We start from the raw sequence: 27,647 nt of genomic DNA on the forward strand, positions 1-27,647 counted from the left end.
TCCATCAAACTGGTAGTTTTCCATTACCAACGTAACATTGTAGCACTGCAAGTATTAACTAGGTTAGCCAAGTGAATAGCTGCATTATACTGTGAACTGTGGAGAAGATTATGTTTCTATAAAACGCCTAGATTAAATTGATAAAGAGTGAGGGGTTCCAGAGAATGGACCTTTTTTTTAAATGCATTTTGGGACATATTGATCAGCCTATGCCTATGTAACACTTTTTTCAATGCTGATTCGTTTTAAGCTGTTTAATGCTGATTACATAGCATAAACAATTCTATTAAAGGGATGGCATACACAGTTATTTTTATGACCTTATTTCTTCTGCTAAACAAAAAAGAAGACTGGGTCAGAACTAAGTACTAACCCTGAACCTACCCCTGAAACTGAACTTAACCTATGTTAAGTCCATATAGATACAGTACCCTTATATTATATTTTCTTGGGTCTGTGCACTGTAAGTGCACATACCTTAAAATAAAGTGCAGCCAGATATTCTGAAGGGTGTTTCTACTCCTTTTGCTCATACAATTCAAGTTGTTGGGTTGCAAATCATGACTGAGTTGAATTTTCATTGCTGAATGAACTATCACTTGAAGCCTTGATGCTGTATATTACAAAGACCTAGATCTATAGAGGATAGTTCAGTTCCTAAGCTAAATAACCAATGAATGCTGTTTTGATTGCCACTTTCAAGACTGTATGTTTCTTTACACACTTAAGTACAATTTTAAAAAAGTGCAATATACATCACTGTTTTAATAATCTTTGGTGGTGCTTTAAAGAAGTGGAATTATTTAGATGTGTTGACTAACATACTAAAGAACATATAAAGTAACTGTAGCATGTTATTTAATATTACCTTTAAAACCACATATTTTTAAATGTGCTAAATTGCAATGTCATCATTACAATATGTGTAATTACAAATGTAAATACAGGACATAAGAATGAACTAGCGTATAATCGTAGTGTTTTTTAGTTTACCACAAATGTTTGTAAGTACATTTGGCAGTACACTTTAACCATATGTCAAAGAAAATAGAAATAATTGTGAAATTACATAAAAAGTAGTTTTAAATTACTACTTAAGTGGGTCAAAAAGTACTCTTAAATTCTACTTATTGCATTTAATATAAATTTAAACTACAGTGGTTGCCAAAACTATTAAACATTAGTATTTTTTACCAGCTAAAAATAGTTTTAAGACAGTTATTTCTATCTTTTGCTGTAGTGTGTCAGTAGGTGGGGGTGCCGTAAGGGGGGGAAAGGTTAGGACGATTCCAAGGGCCCAGTGCCAGAGGGGTGGGATGCTGGCGATGCAAAGTCACTGGGGTATATTTGTAGCAATAGCCAAAAATACATTGTATGGGTCAAAATGATACATTTTTCTCTTATGCCAAAAATCATTAGGAAATTAAGTAAAAATCATGTTCCATGAAGATATTTTGTAAATTTCTTAACGTGAATATATCAAAACTTAATTTGGACAACTTTAAAGGCGATATTTTCAATATTTAGATTTTTTTGCACCCTCAGATTCCAGATTTTCAAATAGTTGTATCTCGCCAAATGTTGTCCGATCCTAACAAACCATACATCAATGGAAAGCTTATTTAGTCAGTTATTCTCAATCAGTTATTTTCACTCACTTATGATGTATAAATTGACACTTAAGACTGGTTTTGTGGTCCAGGGTCACAATAGGGTCATATATATATTTATTGAATGATTGATTGACTGATTGATTGTCAAAAGGGATATAGTTAAAGGGGATATACCTAAAATAAATAATATATGAATATTAATATAGGAAAAATTCAACAACCTTTTCAGACTTTTCAGGATATTTAAAAAAAATTCAAAATAAACATAAAAAAGTCATTGCTTTCAATATAACTATTTCTAGTAAAGTAATAGTGAAAATAAATTCAGCCAGAGCTACTGCACAGTACATACTTCCACATCAGCATGAAATGAACAGTTATTCCAGTTTTGTTGGATTCAGTATAATGTTAGGATATGATCAAACTTATGCTTGGTATTCCTCTTGTTTCATTCATCACAAGTAATGGAAGATGAAGCTGAGCACATTACATTATGCAATATTCTCTGGTGCACAGTATACACTTCTTCTATACATACATACACACACACACACACACACACACACATATATATATATATATATATATATACAGTGGTGTGAAAAAGTGTCGGCCCCCTTCCTGATTTTAAATTTTTTTGCATGTTTGTCACATTTTTATGTTTCAGATCATCAAACAAATTTAAATATTAATCAAAGATAACACAAGTAAACACAACATCCAGTTTTTAAATGAAGTTTTTTATTATGAAGGGAAAACAAAATCCAAACCCCAGCTTGCCCCCTAAATCTAAAAACTGGTTGTGCCACCCTTAGCAGCAACAACTGCAATCAAGCCTTTGCGATAACTGGCAATGAGTCTTTCACATCGCTGTGGAGGAATTTTGGCCCACTCTTCTTTGCAGAATTGTTTTAATTCAGCCACATTGGAGGGTTTTTGAGCATGAATGGACTGTTTAAGGTCATGCCACAGCATTTCAATTGGATTTAAGTCCAGACTTTGATTTGTCCACTCCAAAATCTTAATTTTGTTTTTCTTGAGATATTCAGAGGTGGACTTGCTGGTGTGTTTGGAATCATTTTCCTGCTGCATAACCCAAGTGTGCTTGAGCTTGAGGTCACAAACTGATGGCCGAACATTCTCCTTCAGGATTTTCTGATAGAGTGCAGAATTCATGGTTCCATCAATTATGGCAAGTCATCCAGGTCCTGAAACTGCAAAGCAGCCTCAGACCATCACACTAACATGTTTGACTGTTGGTATGATGTTCTTTTTATGAAATGCTGTGTTGGTTTTACGCCCGATGTAACGGGACACACACCTTCCAAAAAGTTCAACTTTTGTCGCATCAGTCCACAGAATATCTGCCCAAAAATCTTGGGGACAGTCAAGATATTTTTTGGCAAATGTGAGACGAGCCTTTGTGTTCTTTTTGGTCAGCAGAGGCTTTTGCCTTGGAACTCTCCCATGGATGCTGTTTTTGCCCAGTCTCTTTCTTATTGTTGAATCATGAACACTGACCTTAATTGAGGCAATTAAGGCCTGCAGTTCTTTAGATGTTGTTCTGGGTTCTTTTATGACCTCCTGGATGAGTCGTCTTTGTGCTGTTGGAGTAATTTTGGTAGGCCAGCCACTCCTGGGAAGGTTCACCACTGTTCCAAGTTTTCTCCATTTGTGGATAATGGCTCTGACCGTGTTTCACTGGAGTCCCAAAGCCTTAGAAATGGCTTTATAACCCTTTCCAGACTGATACATGTCAACTATTTTGTTTCTCATCTGTTTATGAATTTCTTTAGATCACAGAATGATGTGTTGCTCTTTAAACATGCTTCACTTTGTCAGACAGGTTCTATTTAAGTGATTTCTTGATTCAAGAGGTCTGGCAGTAATCAGGTCTGGGTTTGGCTAGTGAAATTTAACTCAGCTTTCTAAAATAATGTGGTTAATCACAGTTCTTTCATGATTTAATAGGAGGGAGCAATTCATTTTTCACGTAGGGCCAGGTGGGTTTGGACAGCTTTTTTCCCTTAATAAATGAAATCATCATTTAAAAACTGCATTTTGTATTTACTTGCATTATCTTTGTGTAATATTAAAATTTGTTTGATGATCTGAATCTTTTAAGTGTGACAAATATGCAAAAAATTTAAAAATCAGGAAGGGGGCGAACACTTTTTCACACCACTGTATATATTCATTGAATGATTGATTGACTGATTGATTGTAGAAAGGGATATAGTTAAAGGGGATATACCTAAAATAAATAATATATGAATATTAATATAGGAAAAACTCAACAACCTTTTCAAAAATTGATTTCATTGATTTCAATATGACTATTTCTAGTAAAATAATAGTAAAGAGTAAGCAACAGCACGCACATCGATCTCAAATGGGTGCTCGACTAAAAAACAAGTAGAAGCATATTAGAAATGCAAAGTCGGCAACACCAAAGCTCCAAAAAGTATCAAATAAATTTATTTTAAAATTTGGTGTTGCCGACTTTGCATTTCTAATATGCTTCTAGTAAAATAATAGTGAAAATAAATTCACAGTACATACTTCCACATCAGCATGAAATGTACAGTTATTCCAGTTTTGTTGGATTATCTGTTCAGTATAACGGTAGGATATGATCAAATTTATGCTTGGTATTCCTCTCGTTTCATTCATCACAAGTAATGGAAGATGAAGTTGAGCACATTACATTATGCAATATTCTCTGGTGCACAGTATACACTTCTTCTATATATATATATATATATATATATATATATATATATATATATATATATATGCTGAATAGTAGAAGGAGTTGCATGATAGAAAGCCATTCTACACATAACTCTCTCTCTCTCTTTTGCTCACTCACTTTTTTCCCCACTTCTCAGCATGTGCAGTAATTGCCTATGCTAACTCATTATAAAGTACATTAATCAGAATGGGCCTTTTACGGCTTGCAGACAGACACACTGTGGAGAAATGTGCGTTGCTCTCTCCCACCACTGCTGTTCATTTTCTTTTCTCTCTCTCTCTCAATATTCACCACTCTCCCTCAATATTGTTCCCTCTGTCTTTCTGTCGCATTGCTTTTCACTCTTTGTCCTCTGCCTATTTCTATTTTCTCAATTTTGCCTCATCTCGTCATTATTTCATTTCCACTTTATCTGCCTTCACTAACATTTGTTGCTCTCTCTCCATTTCTCTCTCTCTGTCTCTCTCTCTCCACCCTGTTGTGGTGCACTGCAGTATTCTGAGAGGAGTGTGTCTGGATGGTGTTGTGTGCTCTGCATTTCTGATTTTTATGAATCTGCCTGATGTCTGTGTTGATGTATGATGTGACCTTTGCAGTACAGTGGGGTCCAACAGTCTGAGACCACAAGTGAAAATATATGTGTCACATCATTGCAAATTATATTATCAGCATAACAATTTGAGTGAAACGTTTCATTTAAAAAATATAAAAGAAATAAATACATTTGAGAATGAATTAGAGTTTGGTATTTTATTTTTGCTTTACTGACAGCAGCACTCAAGCTGACATAAACTCTACAGTTTATCTTAAAAAAAAGAGTCTTCCATTTTTTGTTGTAATTTAAAATTCTCCAACAGTTCATTTTCAGGTTCAATAATAATAATAATAATTTGTAATGTGAATTTTTGTACTTAAAGTGAACTGTGTCGTTGTGCTGGTCTTCTTTGCATGTAATTCTTTGCATATGTGAAAGTATACATTTTATTAAAAAAAAAAAAAAAGGTAAAAGTTGAAAGTTGAAAGTGTATAAATATTCATACTTTCATAGCTATCAGTGCACCTAACCCCACTCCTACCTACTTCTCTGTAACATAAAATACTTTATGGTATGTATTGTATAAATATTTATTTACAGATATTTATACTCCAATTTGTAATTTCATCATGGCGATATTCCCAGATATTAATTTGAGATTGTTCTTCTCTTACAGTTGTAGACGCACAGCCATTTGCACTACAAGTAGGGAATAACAGATTATTATTAAATATAGCATCACAATAGTGATAGTGATGCTGCCTTAGCAACCTAGCAATTTTATGGGCTAGACTCAAGTACTCCAGCATTTTATAAAAGCACTTAACATGGATTCCTACTATGCAAACTACAATTGTGTGTCTATCTGTACATACCCTATATAAACATATAAGTAAATGAAGTCAGTGGTTGTTGCAGAAGCTGGCGTTATACAGCATGTGTTTGTGTGTCAGCAGGATGATTTATAGTGAGGCTTAGGGTAGGAAAAAGAGAATCTGCCGAGATCTCAGCATTATTAAACCTCTCTGTCTCACAGAAAAAGGCTTGTGTGCATAAGAGAGACAAAAGAGATATATAGAGAGAGCGTGTGATTTTTAAAACCTCTTTTCTATCTTTTGTAACAAATGCCTTTAACAAATAAAGTCTTTACTGATGATAAACTCTGAAAAACTCTCAAACTGAAATGTTGCGGCACATAACGCAGTCACAACCAGAAAATATATGTTTGTATAGTATGTATATTATTTTCCGCAATGGTTAACTGAATGGTTAAAAAATGTACTAGTGCTCATTGTTTGTCGCAACTGCTGTTGTTTGGAAAATCAACTCATGGTAGAGATATCACTTGTCTTGGATATAATGCAAGAGTCAGCATCTAGGAATATGTGCATTTGTGTTTTACAAAAATGTGACAATTTTTTTGAATTTTTGAAAGAATCTAGTAAACACCTCCTGTTGACCCCCTGTAATATTATTACAGTTTTAAATAACTACTTTCTATTGAAGTTCATTTTAAAATGTTATTTATTCCTGTGATGCAAAGCTGAATTTTCAGCATCATTACTCCAGTCTTCAGTGTCACATGATTCTTCAGAAATCATTTTAATATGCTGACTTTTCAAAAATAATGCATAATCACTCTTTCCATGTCATTAATAGGGCTTGACTTTTCAGTAAATTGTGTAAGGGACAAGTTGGTAATCACTGAAAATCTTGCCCGTCCTATTTGTTTTTGGCACACTTATGAGAGATGTAAATATGTCAGATTCGTGAGCTCTTTTCAATCAGTCAGCTGATCTGGTTCAGCTGATCTGGTTCTCTGACTCTGTGACTCAGTCGTAGCATTTAACAACCCACTGGAAGTTGAATTTCTGTCTGTTTTTCACACATGGTATTCAGCTAAATAAAATGTTGAGCATGAGTTTTATAGATTATTTTATAGATTATTTGCATGATTTACAAGATGGTGCTTTTGTATCTGTTTATAGCTTTAACCCTTATAACGCATTCATGTCTGTTTTGACTTAGAAGAGTTACACAAAAATTTCTAAAAATAGATTAAACAATTATTCTTTAAGAGATGTAACCACTTTAAAAATATATATATATATGTTCAGACTTTCCTCCTCCAAATAATGACCCGATAGGTCATTTGTGGAAGCAGCTTATTTTGACCTATATTACGTTAAAGGGGTCATATGCTGATATGATACTTTAGGGTCTTAATGAAAAATCTATAACATACTTTGATTCAATTTTTTCAATGGTAGTGTAAAAAACACCTTTTTTTTTTTACCCTGTCAAAATCAGCTCTGTTTTCAGCAAGCTGTTTTTTTGTCCATGTTGCTTTAAATGCTAATGAGCTCTGCTGACCCCGCCCCTCTCTTCCGTGGGGAGACGAGCAGACTGTAAACTTCAGCCGCGAAACTGGGTAACTAGTACATTATTAGGAAAGGCGAATTGCATAAATTCATAAAAACCATTATACTCACTTCTGTAGATGAAGCTGGATCACGAATGATTTGCGTGAACATAGCTGCATTTATGTAGATCGGAATCAGCGCATTCCCTTCAAAACGAAAGTAATGTTAATCCTCTGCATCTTCAGCGGCTCAGATGTCGGGAGTAAATAACGACTGCTATGTTCATTATTATATCCAACAACAAAACACCACAATCGCTTAATCGGAGACATCTTGTCTTCCCCTGCACCAGAGTCGACACAATTGGCGGACAGATCTCAGCTCACTCAGGGCGGGTCTAAGGTAAGACGGCCTTGTCAATCAACTATTGTAGGAGGGGCCTGTGCAGAACTACATCATTCTGACAGGAATCTCCGAACAGCCTGATTTGAGAAAGGGGATTTTAAAATAAAAAACACTGGGTGGGTTTTTATCATTATAGGATGGATGTGTACACACACTTCCAACACACATTTATGTTCAAACAACTTGTAAAGTGAATTTTGCATCCGATGACCCCTTTAAGTTAAGCGCCCTCTTGCTGGTGTAAAAATAATGACCATCACTAACAATCAAAATGTGGGATCATTTAAATGCAAGGTGTGGACTTTTATTACACCATCTCTAACCCACCTTTTTTCTATTCAGACACTTTGGAAAGTGTTTTATGGTGCATTCAATGTCCGAAACATTTTATGAATATGTGTGTTCGCTAGGACTGAGCCCATGAACGTTGTGTTGTTTTAATTATAATATGGATAAAAGGGCACTTCTGGGTCGTATTTCAGGGAAGTGACAAACAACTTATATGGTTGTATGGGTTGAAGGACTGCATTATGCGGATTAAAAGCCTTACACACAGGGACCAGTTGCATGGAAAAGAGCGATTCTCTTTTCGTGTTCCACACAGTATAAAAACAACATGAGGATGAGTAAATAATGGCATTCTAAATTCTAAATACTGCTAAAAATACATTGCAAAACTAATATTTCAGGTTTCTGTGAGAGTTAGGTTTAGAGGATGGAAAATATCACAGAAAGTCCACAGAAAAATGTGATAGAAAAATGTGTGTTTGTGTGTGTGTGTATGCTTGCATGTAAACATGCAGCATCCACTGTGAATATTCAGCACCATCATCTTCATGTTTTCCCCCCCGAGGCTTCTCATCATATACATGCATATAGATGTGTGCGTGCGTGTATGATTCAGTTCTAATGCAGCGCTGTGGAAAAGAGCGAAGGATGGAAAAAGATAAAAATGAAGGATGACAGAGAAAGTGAAAATATTTGTGTCAGCGAGAAAGAACTTTGCAGCTTTCGCTACCTCTCTCACCCATTCCTCTCATGTGATGAATAGATGTGCCTTTTTTCTCTGCTTTTTTAGATAAAATTAATGATTCATGCTACTAATTTAGCAATTCCTCACGGTCTTGGCTGGTAATATGTCTATATCAATATAATGAATAGTCCATTCCATACACTCTCTCTCTCTCTCTCTCTCTCACACACACACACACACACACACACACACACGGGATGCAAACAAATGCACAGTTGCAACATTTCTATAAATAGACTGGCCGGGCAAACAAAAATAGATGCAGAGAAGAGAAAGCGTGGTTCAGCCGCCTGGATCTAAACACGCTGACAATCTGTCTCTTTCTATCTCTCTGTTTCTATCTGAAATGAAAAGCAGGCACAGGGAACACGTAGCTGAACTTCAACTGGTGTTCTCGCAAACAGCATGCATTTGTAATTAAAACACCAAGGGTGCTACTATAGCTTTCAACACGTTTTTATTTGCTATTTTACAATGGTTTTGAATACTGCTCGATATCCATTAGTCAATATATGCTAGCTGATGTTAAGATGAAGAGTTGACATCCATAAATGTATTGTGTAGGGATGTGAATTATTCTGATAATCGATTAATCAGTCAGTTATGCCTTTGAGTAATCAATTAATCATATTACAAAAAGCCAAATTTTATTTTTGTTATCCTACACCCTGCATATTGTGGATGTGAATGTAATAATGTGTTTATGAAAGCTCTATGTTATGTGCAAAAAATGGCTAAATATAAATATGACATTCTAAAACATGAAACAACTGATTGCCCATAATAAATAAATATAGAAGCACAGACTAAATGTACAGATCAAGTAGACCGATAACCGATATTTTAAACTGATATGCCAAAATTGGCTCTGACAAAAACTTTCTTTAAATGCTTTTAAAGGTGCAGTGTGTAAATTTTAGCGGTATCTAGCGGTTGAGGTTGTGAATTGCAACCAACGGCTCAGTCCCCCACTCACCCCTCACTTTAGAGAAGCTACGGTGACCGATACAGGGCTAAGATGTCGTAGTCTGAGACAGCAAAGAGTAGCCAGCAATGAGGTTTCTTCACAAAGGTAAATTAAGGAATTCTATTTACTTAGTTTCAATAAATCGATATGTTATTGCGAATATTATTGTTACTTGTTCATCATTGTGTCAGTGTTTTATTTGCAAGAACAACATAGTGACGAAACGTGCTCTGTTTGTCCTTTAAGGGCTACTGTACAAACATGGTGGCGACTTCCATGTAAGGGGACCCGCGGTGTATGTAGATATAAATTGCTCATTCTAAGTTAATAAAAACATAACGGTTCATTATGTAAGGTCCTTATACACCTCTGAAAACATAGTTATGTATATTATATTGCATTTCTGTCAATAGATCGTTCTAAATATTACACACTGCACCTTTAAATTATATTATCGGCAAACGGTTTTGAAAATTAACCATTAAAATGCTTAATATCCGCCAATAATCCGCCAGGCCGATAATCGGTTCGAAACAGCGATTATTAGCAAATTACTTGTGTTGTAGCATTTTAATCTGCATTTAACATCCATCAAAAAGCGTATTTAATGTAATATGTAGCAAAATGTATGTTTTAGTCAGAAGTGTTGCATTCATTTTTCTAATGCGCTCCATCTGTTTTTGTTTTTTTTTGCAAATCCTGCAGTGAATAAGTGAATACAGTCACGGTTAAAGCTTGATGTTAGCTGTCACTATATTGACAACATAGCACATCTTCGAGCAAATATTAATTTGATACAACTATATTGAAAATATTATTCAGTTTAGTAAATTCTCTCTCTCTCTTACTTTTTCTCTCAGAAACCTTGGAAAGTCGGGTCTACGTGTTTCTTGCTTGGGTCTTGGTGAGTAACTATAAGCTTTGGTTATCTCTGTTTAAGACTGAAATTGTTCAAAGTTTAAACTGGAGAGTCAGTTATTTATTTAAAGCTGAAGTGTCTATCTTTTCCATGTTTAAATGCTTTCATTTATCCCAGCTTATGCACTGACAGCTATAAATAAGCCACAACATCCATCTGAGCATCTAAACCAGCCTGACACAGTAGCATTAGCTCAGTCATCAGGCTGAGGTTTTTGGCAGGTATAGCTGTATTGTAACCAAAGACAGACAGGGGGAATGTTGGGAAATCTGTTGAAATCAATCATTATTTTACCAATTCTTGTAACGCTGTCTCACACACTGTCTTTCTGTCCACAGGTACCTGGGTGACATTTGGATCTCAGATCTCCGATGAGGTGAAAATTTTTTCTTAATTTAAACATGATCTTGGTATGTTATTATTTATATATGTTATTTACACACTTATTTACACACTCATGTAATTCCATACTGTAACTTAAATTCTAACTTAAAAGAAGATATTCTGAGAAATGTCTGAGTGTTTTATATATTTTTTCTATATATGCAGTAGTCAATAAGCAAACAAACATATCTAATGCATGATAGTCTGCACAAGTTTAAATACTTTTTCGGTGGTAACTGAAATGTTTTGCACCAAGATGATTTCTTCAAGGGGCCAGATCTCTGTCATCTTCTACATGAGTTTGTGTGTGGATGCTTTTCTATAGATGGCGGAGAGTTTGATGACGATAGCCTATGAGAATGGAGTAAATCTGTTCGACACGGCAGAAGTGTATGCTTCAGGCAGGTACGATTCCCACCAGTGCATGGAATGAGAGATTCTGTGTACTGCATTCTGCTGTTAGTCCTCTGTCCTGTCAAGTACTGGACCACAAACATAGATTTGGGGCTGAATATGTGTTCGTCCCTGCCAGTAAACATGTTTTTCTGAATGTATTTTGTGAAAAAGAAGTGTGCTTAATACTATTGAATGTGGACTTGTAGTGCACTTAAAATCAAAAATAGTATATTTTTCATAAAAATTCAAATTTTAGATAATATAATATTAATTAAATAAAAGGGCACTTAAAGTAAGTGTACTTAAAGAGTATGCTCATATATTTCTTAACACACAAGTACACTTGAAGTCAAATCAAAAATTTTACTTTAAAGTATTTTACTTTAAAATCTTAGTTTTAATAATCTTTTGTCATGATTTAAAGGAATAGATCACCCAAAAATTTTAATTTGCTGACTAACATACTAAAGCACGTTATACTAAAGTACCGTATGTTATTCAATATAACATTTAAAGTTAATATATTTTAAATGTACTAAACTGCAACATCATCATTACAAATGTGCAACTACAAATATGTTTTGAAATACAAGTTTCAATGAAAATTAAATGACATTGAAGTATATTTTAGTTTACCATAAATGCTTGTCAGTACACTTTAACCATATATTAAAAAAAAAAAAAACTTACAATTTTAAAGCAACTAGCTTCAGGAGATTTTTGAGTTTTCTCAACTTGTTGTATTCAGTTTATACAACAAAAAGTTGAAAAAAATTAAAAAAGTCTCCTTCAAAAACAAGTTGAGAAATCTCAAAAATCTCCTGGTTGTCTTAAACTTTTAAGTTTTCTCAACTTTTGATTTTTTACAGTGTATTATAAAAATGTAAGCAAGTAGGTCAAAATACTCTAGCTCAGCAAATTTCATTTAAAATAAATTTAAACTATATTACATTTTTATTGCAATCAACATGCAATTATCATGTCTAAAAACATTCATTTTAGTTCACACTCAAGTATATTCTTTTAAAGTGTAATATTTCCTTAATAAGCATTCTTATAAGCACTTTTCTTCTTAATAAGCTTTCTTCTTATTAAGTACCCTTCTTTTTAACAAAGCACTGGTTGTTTTCTTTTTACATCTCTCTTTCTGATTACACAGAATTGAGATCTTCATTTGTAGGCAGTGGTGTAGTGGTGTCCAGTTCTGCTCCTGGAGGGCTTCCTGCAGAGTTCCGCTCCAATCCTAATTAAACAGATGTGTTGGAGCAGACTGGAGCTAAACTCTGCAGGATGGCGGCCCACCAGGAGCAGGATTTCACAGTCCTGATGTAGTGTGATATAACCTAGCTACTTAGGTAAAAAAAAAAAAAAGGTGGAATGAACTGAAAAGCTGTTTGAAGATCTCTGTGATTGGAGGGATTGTCTAACGACATGCTGATCGTCATTTGGAGCTGTGTAGATTACATGAATTACCCCTGAAAAGTCAACATGTCCTGTGGTGTGACATGCTATACTCCATCTAAAACCATTTTCAAATAACTAATTATTTTATAATTATTATGCATCTGGCTAGGAGGGTTACACATGCATCTTTTATGACCTGGTATTAATGAATATTTAAAAATCCATACACTGTAAACTGACCATTGTCAAACATGCACTTTCCTTAAGGTTATAAAGCCTACTGGATCATATTTTATACACAAATTGAGGTCTTCAAATGATCAACATGATGACAACATTGCTGGGAAAAACAAAACAAAACAAAAAAAACCAGTAGTGCACAATCTACTACATGCCTACTGTTATCTGACTGATATGTTTTTATCAAGTAAAAGATCGTTTAGTATAATTGTGAAAATATGCACTTTCAGCTTATGATTTTTACTCATGTTTATAAAGTAAACGTAATAACTTTTAATAACTTAAAAAAAATTTGGGAATAATTTCAGATGTATATTTACTGGACTAAAGCAATTTAGGTTTATTTGATTATAATTATATATATTTTATTTTATTTTATTTTTTTTAAATATCAAATATGATCATAAGGCTTTTGAGGAATGGTTATTTGGTTATCTCTCAGTCATCACTTGCATGGCATTATATTTTTTATTCCTCGAATATAAGCTCCATATTCTTCTGTATTATACTATATGAGCCATAAAATCCTGATGGAGCAAATATGATACTCAAACAAAAAATAAAACAACAAAATGCACAACTTTTTCTATATCTTATTTAAAGTGTCAATAAATCGTTTTTTTTTTTTTTTTTGTCAGGCAGTAAAGGGCCTGTCGAAATTGATGTTGATTAGCAAACATCCATACACGGCTACCCAACTATATTGTGTATTTTGAAACTCATTTTATAGTTGATCAGCGTTTATTTCTTTCTTTCTTTTTTTCGAATCTATTTAGGAAATAGTTTGGAAAGAGTCGATGCTAGTAGCCAGGTCACTCTTAAATGCACAGGTCACTACAGTTGAAGAAGCATGTCTTTCCATTTCACGCTTCCAAAGTCCTGCATACAGCGGGCATCTGGCTGGCAGACACCTCTGGTGACCTACATTAGGACTTACATGGTCACACATAGTCAGTTCTGCTTTCACATCAGCAGAATTCCTGAATGTGCTGACATTACATGGGTTTTTATTGAACTTGCCTCTCAAATTGAACTGTAATGGAATCAACCTCACTTCTCTAAGGCACCATTTAATTTCAGACATTAGTACTACAAATAAATGCAAGAAACCTGGATGAACCTCATCTCCAATCACAAGGTCATTAGTTTGGCTGTTCCTTTACTTTTTATTTCATGTTAGAAGCTTTTAATTTCCGTTCATTTGAAGTTTTACTGGAATAAAACTATAGTTTTTACTTCTGTCTTTAAGCTATCATTCATGTCCCCTAACCAAACAATGTGAGTCAAGTTAAATGCTTTAATACTTATTTAGACATCGTGACCAAAGCATAAGAAATAGTAATAGTGATTATTTTATGTTAAATTATTGGATATCATTGCTTTATTCGCTGGTGTCTTCAGATAAACAGCACTTGTTTTAATGTGTGCAGATAGTGGAGGCTCCTGTAAAAGTGTGATTGTGGATTTTTTTTATCTTTTGCTCTCAGTCTCTATTTCTCTCTATTTCCCTTCAGCCTCCTCTTGTTCTTTCTGTCGTGTTGTTGCCCCTCTCGCATTTGTTGCTATCTTAGTCTTTCCCACATTCTTAAACCCTGTAAATGTGAATTGATTAATCTGAAAATAACTGTGTAGGGATAATAAGCAAAATAACTGTACATTAAGTGGCATTTATGTTTTATGCAAGTCAAAAAATGCATGTATACAATTTTTGAATATAATATAATATAATATAATATAATAAACTGTAATGTTTAAAAATGTTTTTGTAATGTTAAAAAAATATATAATATGACCACTGTAATATCATTTGGCATTTTTGGTTCTCAGGTAAAATCTGCTTTAAGAATGCTGAAGGTATTTTCTAGAAAACTAGACTGAGATTGAGACTGAAACGTTTTTTCTTTTTTTTTAATTTGTAGTGTAATAGTAATAATAATAAAATATATTTTCAGATTTTGTGTCTTTATTTTTCCGCAGGGCTGAAATCACTCTAGGGAATATCATCAAAAAGAAAGGCTGGAGGTGACCTGCTTTTATTCTTATGTCTGTCATTTTTGATTAATTTTGTGGCAAAGCAGTTTGAGTACATGAATAACGCAGCCTACTGTACATATTCCTCAATTTATGGAAAATGTTTTATCTTGAATTTCTGTATTTCTGTGCTCTGCTTATGGTCAATCGTGGATCAATTTTTTGAAAAAAAAAAAAGTAGGACTGTATTAGGTTTGTCCTCACTATAATAAGCACCATTTTTCCCCAAAAATCTGTTTCAGACGGTCCAGTTATGTCGTAACGACTAAGATCTACTGGGGAGGACAGTGAGTATCTGTTCAGTTCTATCTTGTAGTATATTCAGACCAACACAAAAGATTCAGAATAGTATCAAAATGAATATTTGTAACAGCACAAGTTCTAAAATAAAGGTTCTTAAACTATTTGTCTCTTTGTTCTTTAACTATAAATCTTAGGTGATCAGCAACTGAAGTATGTGACAATTTGTAAATCTGCAGAATCAACAATCAATAAATGCAAAATAAAAAATTGTTGAAAACACTTTATATTTTGAAGATAAACAATTTTACAAACTTTTATCCAAAAGTTAGTTGCGATCCGTTTTCCGTCACTAAATTAATCACGATATCAACTCACAATTCTGAGAAGAAAAGACCAATTGTGAAAAAAACTCAAAGTTGTGAGAAGAAAAGTCAGAATTGGGGGAAATAAACTTGCAAAGGCAAGAACAAAGTCATAATTGTGAGATAAAACATTGCAAATTTTTATTTTTTATTCAGTGGCAGAAACAAGCTTACATAATATACAAATAAAATGAAAATATTGTGTTTAAAATATAGGTTATTCAGTATCCATGTTGCAGCATGCTGATTGCATTGCAGCATTGTATTTTGTGTGTATTCATCGAGAGGTTTTCTGACTCCACATCCTCTCTGACATTTGCATTCATAATCCTCAGGGCAGAGACAGAGAGAGGCCTGTCCAGAAAACACATCATAGAAGGTAAAGTGCTGCTTATGACTAATAAGAGGATCCCGTTAAAGCAGACAGACAGTAATGGTGATGTGTCTTACAGGTCTCAGAGGTTCGCTGTCTAGACTACAGCTGGATTATGTGGATATTGTCTTTGCCAACCGAAGCGATGTGAACAGCCCTATGGAAGGTCTGTAATTTCTTTTACATCTTTCATGGCATGTGTTACAGATGCATAATTTATGGCATATCGCTTATCACAAGTGCTGTTGTGTGTTTGTCTTTACAGAGGTAGTGCGTGCGATGACATTTGTTATAAACCAGGGTATGGCCATGTACTGGGGCACGTCACGCTGGAGTGCCATGGAGATCATGGTACGGTCTCTCTTCTCTCAATACACCAAAATTGGTCACACTTTATTCTGGGGACCAATTCTCATTATATTCTAACTACGACTTTTGCATCAATAAACTCTTAATTTGCTGTTAAGGTAAGCTAGTCAGTAAGGATTAAGAGATCTAAAATATGGTCATGAAGAATAAGGCATCAATATGTGCTTTATAAGTACTAATAAACAGCCAATATACTAGTAATATGTATGCTAATAAGCAACTAAAGAGTTCAGATGCAAAAGCCTCTAAGTGGCTTCTGAAATTTTCTTCTAAAATTAGCATTTTTATCAGGCTCCTATGTTTAGGTTCGGTAATTTTACTGTAATGGCAATGTATAGGTCCTTTTCTATGCAATTAAAGTGAAATAACTGAACATAAATATAGGAGCCTAATAAAAATGCTCATTTTAGAAGAAAATTTCAGATGGCACTTACAGGCTTTTGCATCTGAACTCTTCAACTAGTTAATGGTGAGAATTGGTCCCTAAACAAAAAGTGTTACCACAGAATTCATGAGCATTCCTGTGTCTTATCTGTTTCTCATGTAAGTCAAACCAAAAGGTACTCGCAGTTTAAAGTAGTTAAAATTACCAAGTCAAGCAACTCATTAAGACATAAGGGGATAATGCCTTTTAAAATTGACTATCCAGCAATATCATTTTTATTTTTATTTCTATTTTTCTCAAGCATGTTGAACAAACTAACATCTAACTTGAACAAGCATATTTATATGTAAACATAGTTTAGTGATGAAACTACATTTGACCCAAATTTTGACCACAAACATTTTTATTCTTTTATCAAGAAGATTTAAAGGTCCCCTGAAATGCTTTGAAACACGCAGCGTTATTCTATGTGTTGACGTCATTTTAACTGAAACAGGAAGACAGGGCGGGACATATCAAGCAGCCCCACCCCTTTTTAAAATAGCCAATAGCGTTCGTTTATATCACAGCTTGGGCTAAAGCCGTTCAGAGCCGTTGAGCTCCGTAAAGCCACATTTGACAGGGTTTGACAGCCACAATCTCATCCATATTGCTATAAAATATAGTATTCTGTGTAGAATTTAAATAGGTCCGATGCGTTTTGTGGTCTGCACGTACTTGCGCATGTGATCCGCTCCGTGGTATAGTGTCTCTGGACCGGAGCAGAGTGTGTGTGCGGTGCAGTGGTTAGCGTGACACAGCGCGAAACCAGACTTCTTTTTTCCTCAATGGAAAGCATAATTACATTGTCTGAATCGTTCCCTGTCCCCTATATAGTGCACTACGTGCCACTCACTGTACAGAAAATATTAATTCTATAAACAAGTGACCAATCTCAGCCGCGGCTTCAGCGTCTATTTATAGTGTAGGGGGTGGGCACTTCAAATTCTAGGGAGCATTTGATTGGACAGAAAGTTTGATGAGAAGATGAAGTACGATATGACCTCAAAAAAAATCATTGAGCCGTTTTGGCGGAAGTGACAAACTGCAAGCTTTGAATGCTTATATCTTCTAAATGCGAATTTTGTCACTGTTTTGGAGCACACTGGCATACAGATAACCTTACGACTAACATATTGATATTAACACCCAAAAAACTTCAATTTTGATTTCATGGGACCTTTAAAGGGGTCATTGGATGTGACATGCACTTTTACAAGTTGTTTGAAATGTGTGTTGGCAGTGTGTGTACAAAAGCACCCTATAATGACAAAGATCCACCCAGTGTTTTTTTTTTTTAAATCTCGTTAAATAATTTCCCCTTTCTCATATCAAGCCATTCTCAGATGCCTGTCTGTGTGACGTCACACAGACCCAGGCCCCTCCCACGATTGTTGATTGACACTGGTGTTTTACCTTAGACCCGCCCTGAGTGAGCTGTCATCAGTCCACCACTGTTTCGATGCCAGAGCAGGAGTAGACAAGAATGGCTCCTAAGCGATTGAGGTGTTTTGTTGTTGGATGTAATAATGAACATAGCAGCTAGGGCTGCACGATATTTTGCATGCGATAGTCATGCGCATCTAGTCAGTAAAGCCGGTTCGGTGATTAGCGCTAAATCTCCATCACCGTAGATCAGCCGTAGATCACTGACAAACTACGCAATTTGCGCTCAGAATCGCAGATGAATCGCCTGTGATATTGAACGTGATATTGCGTAGCTTGTCAGTGAACTACGGCTCTGTGTATTAAATGCCGCTCCATTTGAAAACAGGTGATGGAGATTTAGCGCTAATCACGGAACCGGCTTTACTGACTAGATGCGCATGACTATCGCATGCAATATATCGTGCAGCCCTAATAGCAGCCGTCATTTACTCCCGGCATTTGAGCCGCTGAAGACGCAGAGGATTACGTTAATGCATCCTCGATCTGCCTAAATGCATTTATGTTTGCGCGAATCATTCATGATTCAGCTTCACCTACAGAAGAAGCGAGTATAAGGTTCTTGCATGAATCTTTGCAAATCACCTTTCCTAATAGTGTGCTAGTTAGCAAGTTCCGCGGCTAAAGTAAACAGTCTCATGAGAAAGGCACCCCATGGAAGAGAGGGGCGGGGTGAGCAGAGCTCATTAGCATTTAAAGGAACATGCACTAAAACGGCTTGCTAAAAACAGCTGATTTTGACAAGTTAAAAAGGGTGTTGATTTACACTACCATTGAGAAATTTTAACCAAATTATGTTATAGACTTTTCATTATGACCCTAAAGAATCATGTCAACTTGTGGAAAATGGGCATCTGATGACCCCTTTAAGGATTCAATAAATTTTTTAAACAGATTCCAGCAGTTTCCAATGCTGCATATGAAAAAAAAATGGGACGTGTATTTTGTGAATATATTATGGAAGCCATTTCTGCCACGAAATAAAAATAAAAAGTAATTCTGAGTTTTGAAACATGGAATTGTGAGAAAGAAATTCGGAATTCTGAGCATTCTGAATATCTCGCAATTCTGTTTTTTCACTGCCACGGAATTAAAAACTATTAATTGCGACTCAATATTCAGAATTTTTTTCTCACAGAGTTTATCTTTCACATTTCTGACTTTTGTTTTCAGAATTTACATTTCGAAAATTGCGAGTTATAAATTTGCAATTGCAAGGTAATATCTCACAATACTGATTTTATATCTTGCAAATCTGATTTTATATCTTTCAATTCTGAGAAAACAAAGTCTGAATTGTGAGATATAAACTTAAGTTGCCTTTTTATATTTTATTTTTATTTTTTATTCTGTGGCAGAAACAGACAACCATAGATTATTACATTAAAAATATCAATGTAACATTTGGTTGTGCTACACTTCTACTACTACTGGCAAAAAATGTATTAAATCAATGTCTGTACTGTTAGTTAGTTACTCCCCAACACTGCTGTTTAAATTGATTGTCAAGATCTGGGCCACTGAAAGGACAGTTTAACCCCTTCTTTTCTGTGTGTTTGTGTATTTAGGAGGCGTACTCTGTAGCGAGGCAGTTTAATTTAATTCCACCGGTATGTGAGCAGGCCGAGTATCACTATTTCCAGAGGGACAAAGTCGAGGTGCAGCTGCCAGAGCTCTACCACAAGATCGGTCAGTCAACAAGAGTTCCCTTAGAATTCAATTTAAAATACATCATTTAACATACAATGAAACATTTCATTTATTTATTTTATTTTATTTTATTTTTTTTAAATTTCAATTTCAATTTTAATTATTACACAGTGCGCTTTTTAAAATGACTTAAATTTGTTAAGAAAGTCATGAAAGTGGACTATTTAAACACACTCAAATGACTTTTTATTGCATCAAGATTATATTATCTACAAGTACAGTTTTTTTTTTTTTTTTTTAAATAGTCTTAAAAGGTTTAAAGTACATGTCATTGTGGTGTTACCACAATATACAATGTAGAATTACTTTAAATGTCTATGCCATTAAACCAAGTGTGTAATTATTCAAGTAGCTAACAATAAACATGTTGGCAGTTAAGCTAATAATGTTTTAGAGAAATCATGTCATTGCAATGGCAGTTGCTAAACTGATATATATGCTGCCCGTAAGTATTCAACGTGCCATGGGACGTACATGTCTTGTGACAAATCTCTCTACTTTATGTTAGAGCTCTTCGAAGCTGATGGGGGAAAGCTAAAAGCCGAAATTAGTCACTGGTGAAACATAGCTACTACAAAAGAATGAACTATTTCTGTTGTTTTTGATGTTTCGTACTACAAAACTACATTTCACCAATACAGAATAAAACGGCAGGATGTATTTACCGTGTCTACCTTGACCTCCTGCTCCAGCGAGAAAAGATTTAAACTGAAAGAGAAAATTGACTGAAGTATTATTCTACAGCGCTATGCTGCAAATGCAACTTTTTTAATGTTCAACATCTTAGTTAATTTAAAGTTGAAGTTCATGGTTTAATTAGGACAGATGTCAACTCTAACTCCATGTCTTGTGACTGTCACATGCTGCGTCAGGTGTTGGAGCGATGACCTGGTCTCCTCTCGCATGCGGGCTGATCACTGGAAAATACAGTGATGGTGTTCCAGACTGTTCAAGAGCCGCGATGAAAGTGAGTCCTAAAGAGTTTGTCGACAGCAGTGGATTTTCTCTCACTTCTCCTGAATCTCTTTTCAATTTCCAAGTGCTATTTGGTTTGAAATTGTATCATCTAAATCATATTATAATCATGGAATAAATCCATGTGAGCAATGATAAATGTTCAGTTGTGTGACTGTGTGTATTAGGGCTATCAGTGGCTAAAGGAGCGAGTGTACAATGAAGAAGGGCGCAGACAGCTGGCAAAAATCAAAGAGCTCCACCTGGTGGCTGACAGGCTGGGCTGCACGGCTGCTCAGCTCGCCATTGGTGAGTGTCTCTATACTTTTGGTGTCTCTCAAGCACCAAGCTTATTTTGTCCAAGAATCGTCCACTTATATGAACTCCCCAACTCCTGGAAGTTGTGTAAATTCAGCTAGCCAAATTAGAGCATGCCAGACTGAGAAAGTGCTTGTTATTATTGTGCGATATGCATCAGATGGTCATTGAACGGTCTGTGCTTTCAAATGTCTTGTGTACAATAAGGTTTTGTGAAATCTCTCATTCAGCGTGGTGTTTGCGTAGCGAAGGGGTCAGTTCTGTACTTCTTGGTGTCTCCAATACAGACCAGCTTCTTGAGAACCTTGGAGCCCTGCGGGTAACAAACACACACGCACACACACACACACACACACACACACGTTTGTTTGATTATCTTAATAAGGACATTGCATAGACTTCCATCGATTTTCTATCAGGTCATATTTTCTATCAGCTAATCCAACCCCTACCACTAAACTTACCCATCACAGAAACATGAGCAGAACATTAGATTTAAATTTTAACTAGTGAGGACATTTGGTCCTCGCAAGTACTGTCAAGCACACGCGCGTGCGCGCACACACGCACACACACACACACACACACACACACACACACTACCATTTATAAGTTTAGGATTGGAAAGATTTTAAAGGGATAGTTCACCCAAAAATGAAAATTAGTCCATGTTTTACTCACCCTCAAGGCTTCCTAGGTGTATATGAATTTCTTCTTTCAGACGAATCTAATCGGAGTTATATTAAAAATTGTCCTGGCTCTTTCAAATTTTACAATGGCATGGGCCATTTTTGTTCAACAGTCCAAGAGTAGTCCATATTAAAATGCGCATCACACGGCTTCGGGGGGTGAATAAAGGCCTCCTGTAGCAAATCGATGTGTTTTTGTAAGAAAAATATCCATATTTAAAACGTTATAAACACCTTTCTTCAACTTCTCCTAACTGTCGTAGGCGGAAGCCTTTCCAGCGGATGATGTAGGACGTATGCGTAGCGTAAGCGCCGGTGATTAGTGACGAATGCAGAAGCGCGACGGAGAGAGAGCAAAACAAAACGCTGGTCACGAATTAGAAGCACAAAACGAGGATTTGTAAAGAAAATGTCAGAGGATTTTGATATAAGCCAAGAGGAGACTGGTTTTCCTTTGGTAAAGTAAGGAAATTTAGCTTCCTTTGCTCCTGTAAACAAATTTTGGTGAGACTCTCTCGTAAACGTGCATACGACAGTTAGCAGAAGTTACACAAAACTGTTTTAAATATGGATTTTTTTTTTTACAAAAATGCATTGATTTTTATTCACACCCCAGAGTCGTGTGATGCACATTTTAATATGGATTGATGACTATTTTTGGACTGTTGAAGAAAAACACCGCCCATGCCATTATAAAGCTTGAAAGAGCCAGGACAATTTTTAAAATAACTGATTGGATTCATCTGAAAGAAGAAAGTCATATACACCTAGGATGCCTTGAGGGTGAGTAAAACATTTTCATTTGTGAGTGAACTATCCCTTTAAAAAAGTCTCTTATGCTCACCGTGAGCATTTGTTTGATCAAAAATACACTACAAATTATTACAATGTGAAATTTTTCTATTTGAATATATTTAAAAATGTAATTTATTCCTGTGACTTCAGTCTTCAGTGTCACATTATCCTTCATAAATCATTCCGTTGTGAAAAAGAAATGTTTAATTGTACTGGCAGATAATATAATATTAATGAAATAATAGACCACTTAAGTGTACTTAAAGAGAATAAACTTTTAAGAATGTTTTACAGACTTTAAAAATTACACTTATTTTGACGTGTTGATTAACATACTAAAGCAAATTTTAAGTTCTTGATTATAATTTTAACTATAAAGTGATTTTATATTATTTTATATATAGTTGATATATTTTATAACCGTGATGCATTTTTTCACGATTCTTTGATGAATAGAAAGTTATCTGAAACAGAAATTACTGTCTTTTTTGATCAATGTAATGAATCTCTGCTGAACAAGTATTCACTTCTTTCAAAAAAAGGCATCTTACAATAAGGACATACTTCTTAATAACATGATTTTCATATTCTCACTAGATGCTGTCTCAGATGACGCCTCAGACTGTGAGCGAGATAGATGCTCTCCTGGGCAACAAGCCTCACTCCAAGAAAGAGTCACGTGCGTGAGGGAACCAGAGCGATGACATGAACATGTGCAGCCAGAAAAGACAAAGAAAGCAAGGGGGAAAAGATGGAAAACGGCGTACCATCGCTTTTCTGCTCTCCCGTATATTACAACACCTGCATGCCTTCTGCAACATGCTTCCAGCCCATACCGCACTGCTCTCTGTAACCCTACTCAAGTATCCGAACATAACCTACGAATTAAACACGGAAACGGCTGTCTGCAACATCACAGAAATGCGACGAACAACAACTGTTATCTTTACTCTGAGAGACTGAAGTCTCAGTCTTCCACGAGGAAGTACTGTCGATTGTAGGAGGAGAATGGAATGAAAGTGGCAAAAAGCTTGTTTATTAGCAGGCCCAGACGGAATCTGCAGACTTTCTTGTAGTTTCCGCTGCAGACTTCCACTGTTTCCACTGCCGAATTTCCATTGCCAAATTCTGTGAAATGGATCAAATGTGATAAAAGTGGAGCTAAGAGTGGTATATTCTTATTGGCAGCTGAAAGCATTGTCAAATTTGGCAAAATATTTATTAAACCGACATGCACGGGGCAAACGATGTGTAGGACTTCGCAGATCACGGGCGTACAGCGGAAATCTGTGCAGATTCCGCATGGGCCTAGTTGTGCGGGTGTGAAGTACGAATACGTGTGCATACAGTGACACTTTGAATCAAACTCTCTGTTGCTGGTGTTGCACCTGAGTGACTCGGAAAATGGACGCTGTGTGACGCCAAGCGAAGATGCTTCTGAAAGCTGCCCGTCCCGTTTTTTTGGGGTGTTCACTGCCTGTCACATTTCATTCTCGCTGTGCAGGAGAGCGTGGCAAACACTCCGGCGTGTGACAGGAACAACATGCAGCAACTGCAAACAGCTGTTTGGACACATCACAAGTCTTCCTCCATTTCCCTCCTTTCCATCTCTCCTTGTGTTTACAATGGTGCACCTGTCCCTTTAAGAGAGTTTGTGCAGTTAGGGGAGTGGCGTGTGAGTGTGTATACGGCACCTTGCAAATATATTCAGACCCTCACCAATTTACTTTTTTAAAAACAGCTGTTTTAGTCATTAGTGCTATTCTTAACAAACACCTAACTCTCAGTAAACTTAAAGGGTTAGTTCACCCAAAAATGAAAATTCTGTCATTAATTAATTACTCTCTTCAGAACACAAATTAAGATATTTTTGATAAAATCTGAGAGCTCCCTGACCCTCTGTAGGCCGCAGTGCAACTGCATTGTTCCCAGGTCCAGAAACATAGCATCGGTAAAATAGTCCATGTGACAACAGTGGTTCAAACGTAATTTTACGAAGCTACGAGAATACTTTTTGTGCTCAAAGAAAACAATAATAACATAATTTATTCAACAATTCTTCTCCCCGAGCTACCATCTTCCGGCATTTTGGAGAGTATTTTAGCAAAAATATCTTAATTTGTGTTCCGCAGATGAACAAAGGTTTTACGGATTTAGAACAACATGAGGGTGAGTAATTAATGACAGAATTTTCATTTTTGGGTGAACTAACCTTTTAAACTGATGCATAACTCATCCCACACTGTCAAAAAAAAAAAGCAGCAGCTTATCACTTGGGGGGAACCCTCAAAGGGACACATTTGTACCTTCTTTACCCCTAAAAGATTCATAATGTGATCTTTAGAGTACATATTACTATCTTAAGTTATATTTTTAACTCCAAGGGATTGATATGCACCCTTTAGAGGTAAAGAACGTACAAATGTGTCCCTTTGAGAGTTCTGCCCAAGTGACAAGCTGTTGCTCCCCTAAAGGTACACATTTTGCAGTTATTTATTTATTTAGAACGCTCACTGTTTGTGCTACAAGCAGGAAAAATACCTCAAATCATGTGGCTTGTTTCAAAGGGATTTTAATTACAAAAATAGGCAAGAAAATAGATAAAAAATAAACATGCACGTATGAATTGTAACAATAATATCTATAATAAGCATTTAGAAAAAGGAAAAATAAAGATCAAGAAAAACTGATAATCTAAATTTTGTAGAGCCATTCTTTGCAGCAATGATAGCTTTCAGACTTTCGCAGTATGAATGCATGAACGCACTGTCCAGATGTCATTTTGGCCTTTTTTTTTTTTACCATGCGGATTTGCTCCAGGTTGTTTGAGATTAGTCAGATGTTCCTTCTGCATTACAATGTTCCAATAGTGCCACAGATTGTGACGTCAGTGCTATAACTGTGCCATTCCAGGACATTTGGCTCTCTGTTCTTCAGCTAATGTTGAATGTCCTGCTGAATGAGCTTTCTCTCAAGCTTCAGCCGTTTTTACTAAAAAAGAATATTGATTGGTGATGGGCTCTTTTCACTTGGAGCAGTATGCAACCACACAGAATCTTGCAACACCCTAAAGCAACCAGAAAACCCAAATGCATAGCAACATGCTGAAAAATTGCATTTCTCACAAAAATCTTTTTTTAATTCCATGGCAGAAATTATCTTCCATGGACAGTTGCATTTTAAGTGGCTTAAATATTTTGTGAACAATTAATTTAAAGAATATTTTCTTAATATAATATAATATAATAATTTCTAAGAATATTTTCTTATTATATTATTATATAAGTTTTATATCCTGTATTGAATTAGAGTATTTAGGAAATATGAAAGAACTTCTGCACTAGTAGCAGCACCAAATGGAAGTGCAATCTGTTTGAGAAGTCTGTCTGGGCCAGATATAGCAGGGACTGTTTGTTTGAATAATGGCAGGCAAAAAGGATGTTTGAAAATTTTTCAAAATCTGTTTTGTGCAAGATACACACTTCACCTTCATATGTAGTTCATTATAAACTGAGAATTGGGTCGTGGTCTGAATACTTTTGCAAGGCATCATATGTGTGGGGGCGGTCAGCATCCTTTGCACTAAGTGGACAGAGTCATAATTTAAAGATCATAGTTCACAAATAGTCATGAAGGTCATAAGTTAACATGACCAGAGAACTGTGCTAGTATTGCTTTGTGTGTTTGACAAATACAAGCTGCGTCAGTGACAATGAAAAGCGAAGCGCTTCACTTTTAAAACGTGTTTGTGTCATTCCATGGTTTCAGATTGAAAGACACAGATTGGCTTGATTAAGTAACTACTGTCAATTTCCCATCAGCCATCATAGAATATCACAGTGTGCAGTGCCTCAGAACGTGGTTCGTAACTCCAGTTGTCCCATAACCCAGTTACCACAGAAAATTATTTGGACTTGATACAAATGTTGTTTACAGTAATGTATTTACAATGAACATCGAAGGGGCAAGTGCACCACATATACTTTGCACAGAGAAGATTAGCAAATTATATTCTCACATTAGCTTTGTGTCTAGTCTTGTGGTTACACTTTCAAAATTGTATTTTAGCATTTATAACAGTACAGTGCCTTGCCCCACAGACTTCCATTAATGCAAGTGCGTTACTGTAAATAGTTTTTGTTTATACAAACTAAAACATAAGCTCAAGTTATTTTCTGCAGTAACTCACATGGTGAACTACTCTTTTAATTCTACTGAACCCAGGCAAAAACAAAAAGGCAAAAAGATTTAGTTCAGCACAATAAACAGGCACAGACAGGATTAACCCCTTTATATTAAACTAAGATCGGTTTTACAATATGTGTAATATGAGTTGCATTGGAGAAACCTAGACCAAGATCAGCAAAGCTAGCAAGATTCACTGTTTTTATTACAATTAGAATCTCATTCTTTATTTTTATGTTCTTTGGCATTTTTATTGGAATGCTGTAGCCTTCTCAAAATTACAAGACTGCTACTTATTCAGCTAAGCTTTACTCTATTAAACAGAGTTGGGATTGGAGAGAATAATGAGCACTGACAGATCTGAGATCAGTTATGCTTTTTTTCTTAGCATATTTAAAAGTAAAGGTTGAATGGTCAAGCTGGTCCTGGGTCACTTCTTAATGGGGTAACGCAAGTCTCTTTAGTGGTAATTCTAGTTCACTTCTGTATTCTCTCTACAGCACTGGTTGGTTCTAATGTCTCTTTGTATTTATAATGATCAATGATTTATGTAAGTATTGTACCCGAGTTGGCAAGTTGGAAAGGCATTGAAATGACTGAACTTTTTTAATCCACATAATTATTAGCAAGACTGAACTATCATTAGTTAACCTGAACTAATGTATATATACATTTAGTGCACTCCCTCATATGGTAATTTTGCCTGAATATGTTAAATTTACTGTCATGCAACA

General features: G+C 35.5%; 1 protein-coding gene across 3 annotated transcripts in view; it reads left to right on the forward strand.

The window, feature by feature from the left end:
* The window catches only part of LOC131541623 (voltage-gated potassium channel subunit beta-3), a 33,965-nt gene extending 8,597 nt beyond the window's left edge, over positions 1 to 25,368 (forward strand). The window contains exons 1-14 of one of the 3 annotated variants that reach the window (XM_058777491.1): positions 7,309 to 7,334; positions 10,532 to 10,575; positions 10,929 to 10,966; positions 11,300 to 11,379; positions 14,992 to 15,036; positions 15,288 to 15,332; positions 15,986 to 16,029; positions 16,103 to 16,189; positions 16,289 to 16,374; positions 19,831 to 19,951; positions 20,845 to 20,939; positions 21,115 to 21,235; positions 21,475 to 21,563; positions 23,326 to 25,368. In XM_058777491.1, the coding sequence (XP_058633474.1) occupies positions 11,300 to 11,379; positions 14,992 to 15,036; positions 15,288 to 15,332; positions 15,986 to 16,029; positions 16,103 to 16,189; positions 16,289 to 16,374; positions 19,831 to 19,951; positions 20,845 to 20,939; positions 21,115 to 21,235; positions 21,475 to 21,563; positions 23,326 to 23,415 (903 nt within the window). In that variant the 5' untranslated portion in view covers positions 7,309 to 7,334; positions 10,532 to 10,575; positions 10,929 to 10,966 and the 3' untranslated portion in view covers positions 23,416 to 25,368. Of the gene's footprint in view, positions 1 to 7,308; positions 7,335 to 10,531; positions 10,576 to 10,735; positions 10,812 to 10,928; positions 10,967 to 11,299; positions 11,380 to 14,991; positions 15,037 to 15,287; positions 15,333 to 15,985; positions 16,030 to 16,102; positions 16,190 to 16,288; positions 16,375 to 19,830; positions 19,952 to 20,844; positions 20,940 to 21,114; positions 21,236 to 21,474; positions 21,564 to 23,325 lie in introns of those variants that run through there. The other 2 variants (XM_058777490.1, XM_058777492.1) reach the window with 2 other exon arrangements.
* Positions 25,369 to 27,647: the final 2,279 nt, after the last annotated feature.

The sequence above is a fragment of the Onychostoma macrolepis genome, chromosome 05 (genome assembly GCF_012432095.1).
Source record: "Onychostoma macrolepis isolate SWU-2019 chromosome 05, ASM1243209v1, whole genome shotgun sequence".
NCBI lineage: Eukaryota > Metazoa > Chordata > Actinopteri > Cypriniformes > Cyprinidae > Onychostoma > Onychostoma macrolepis.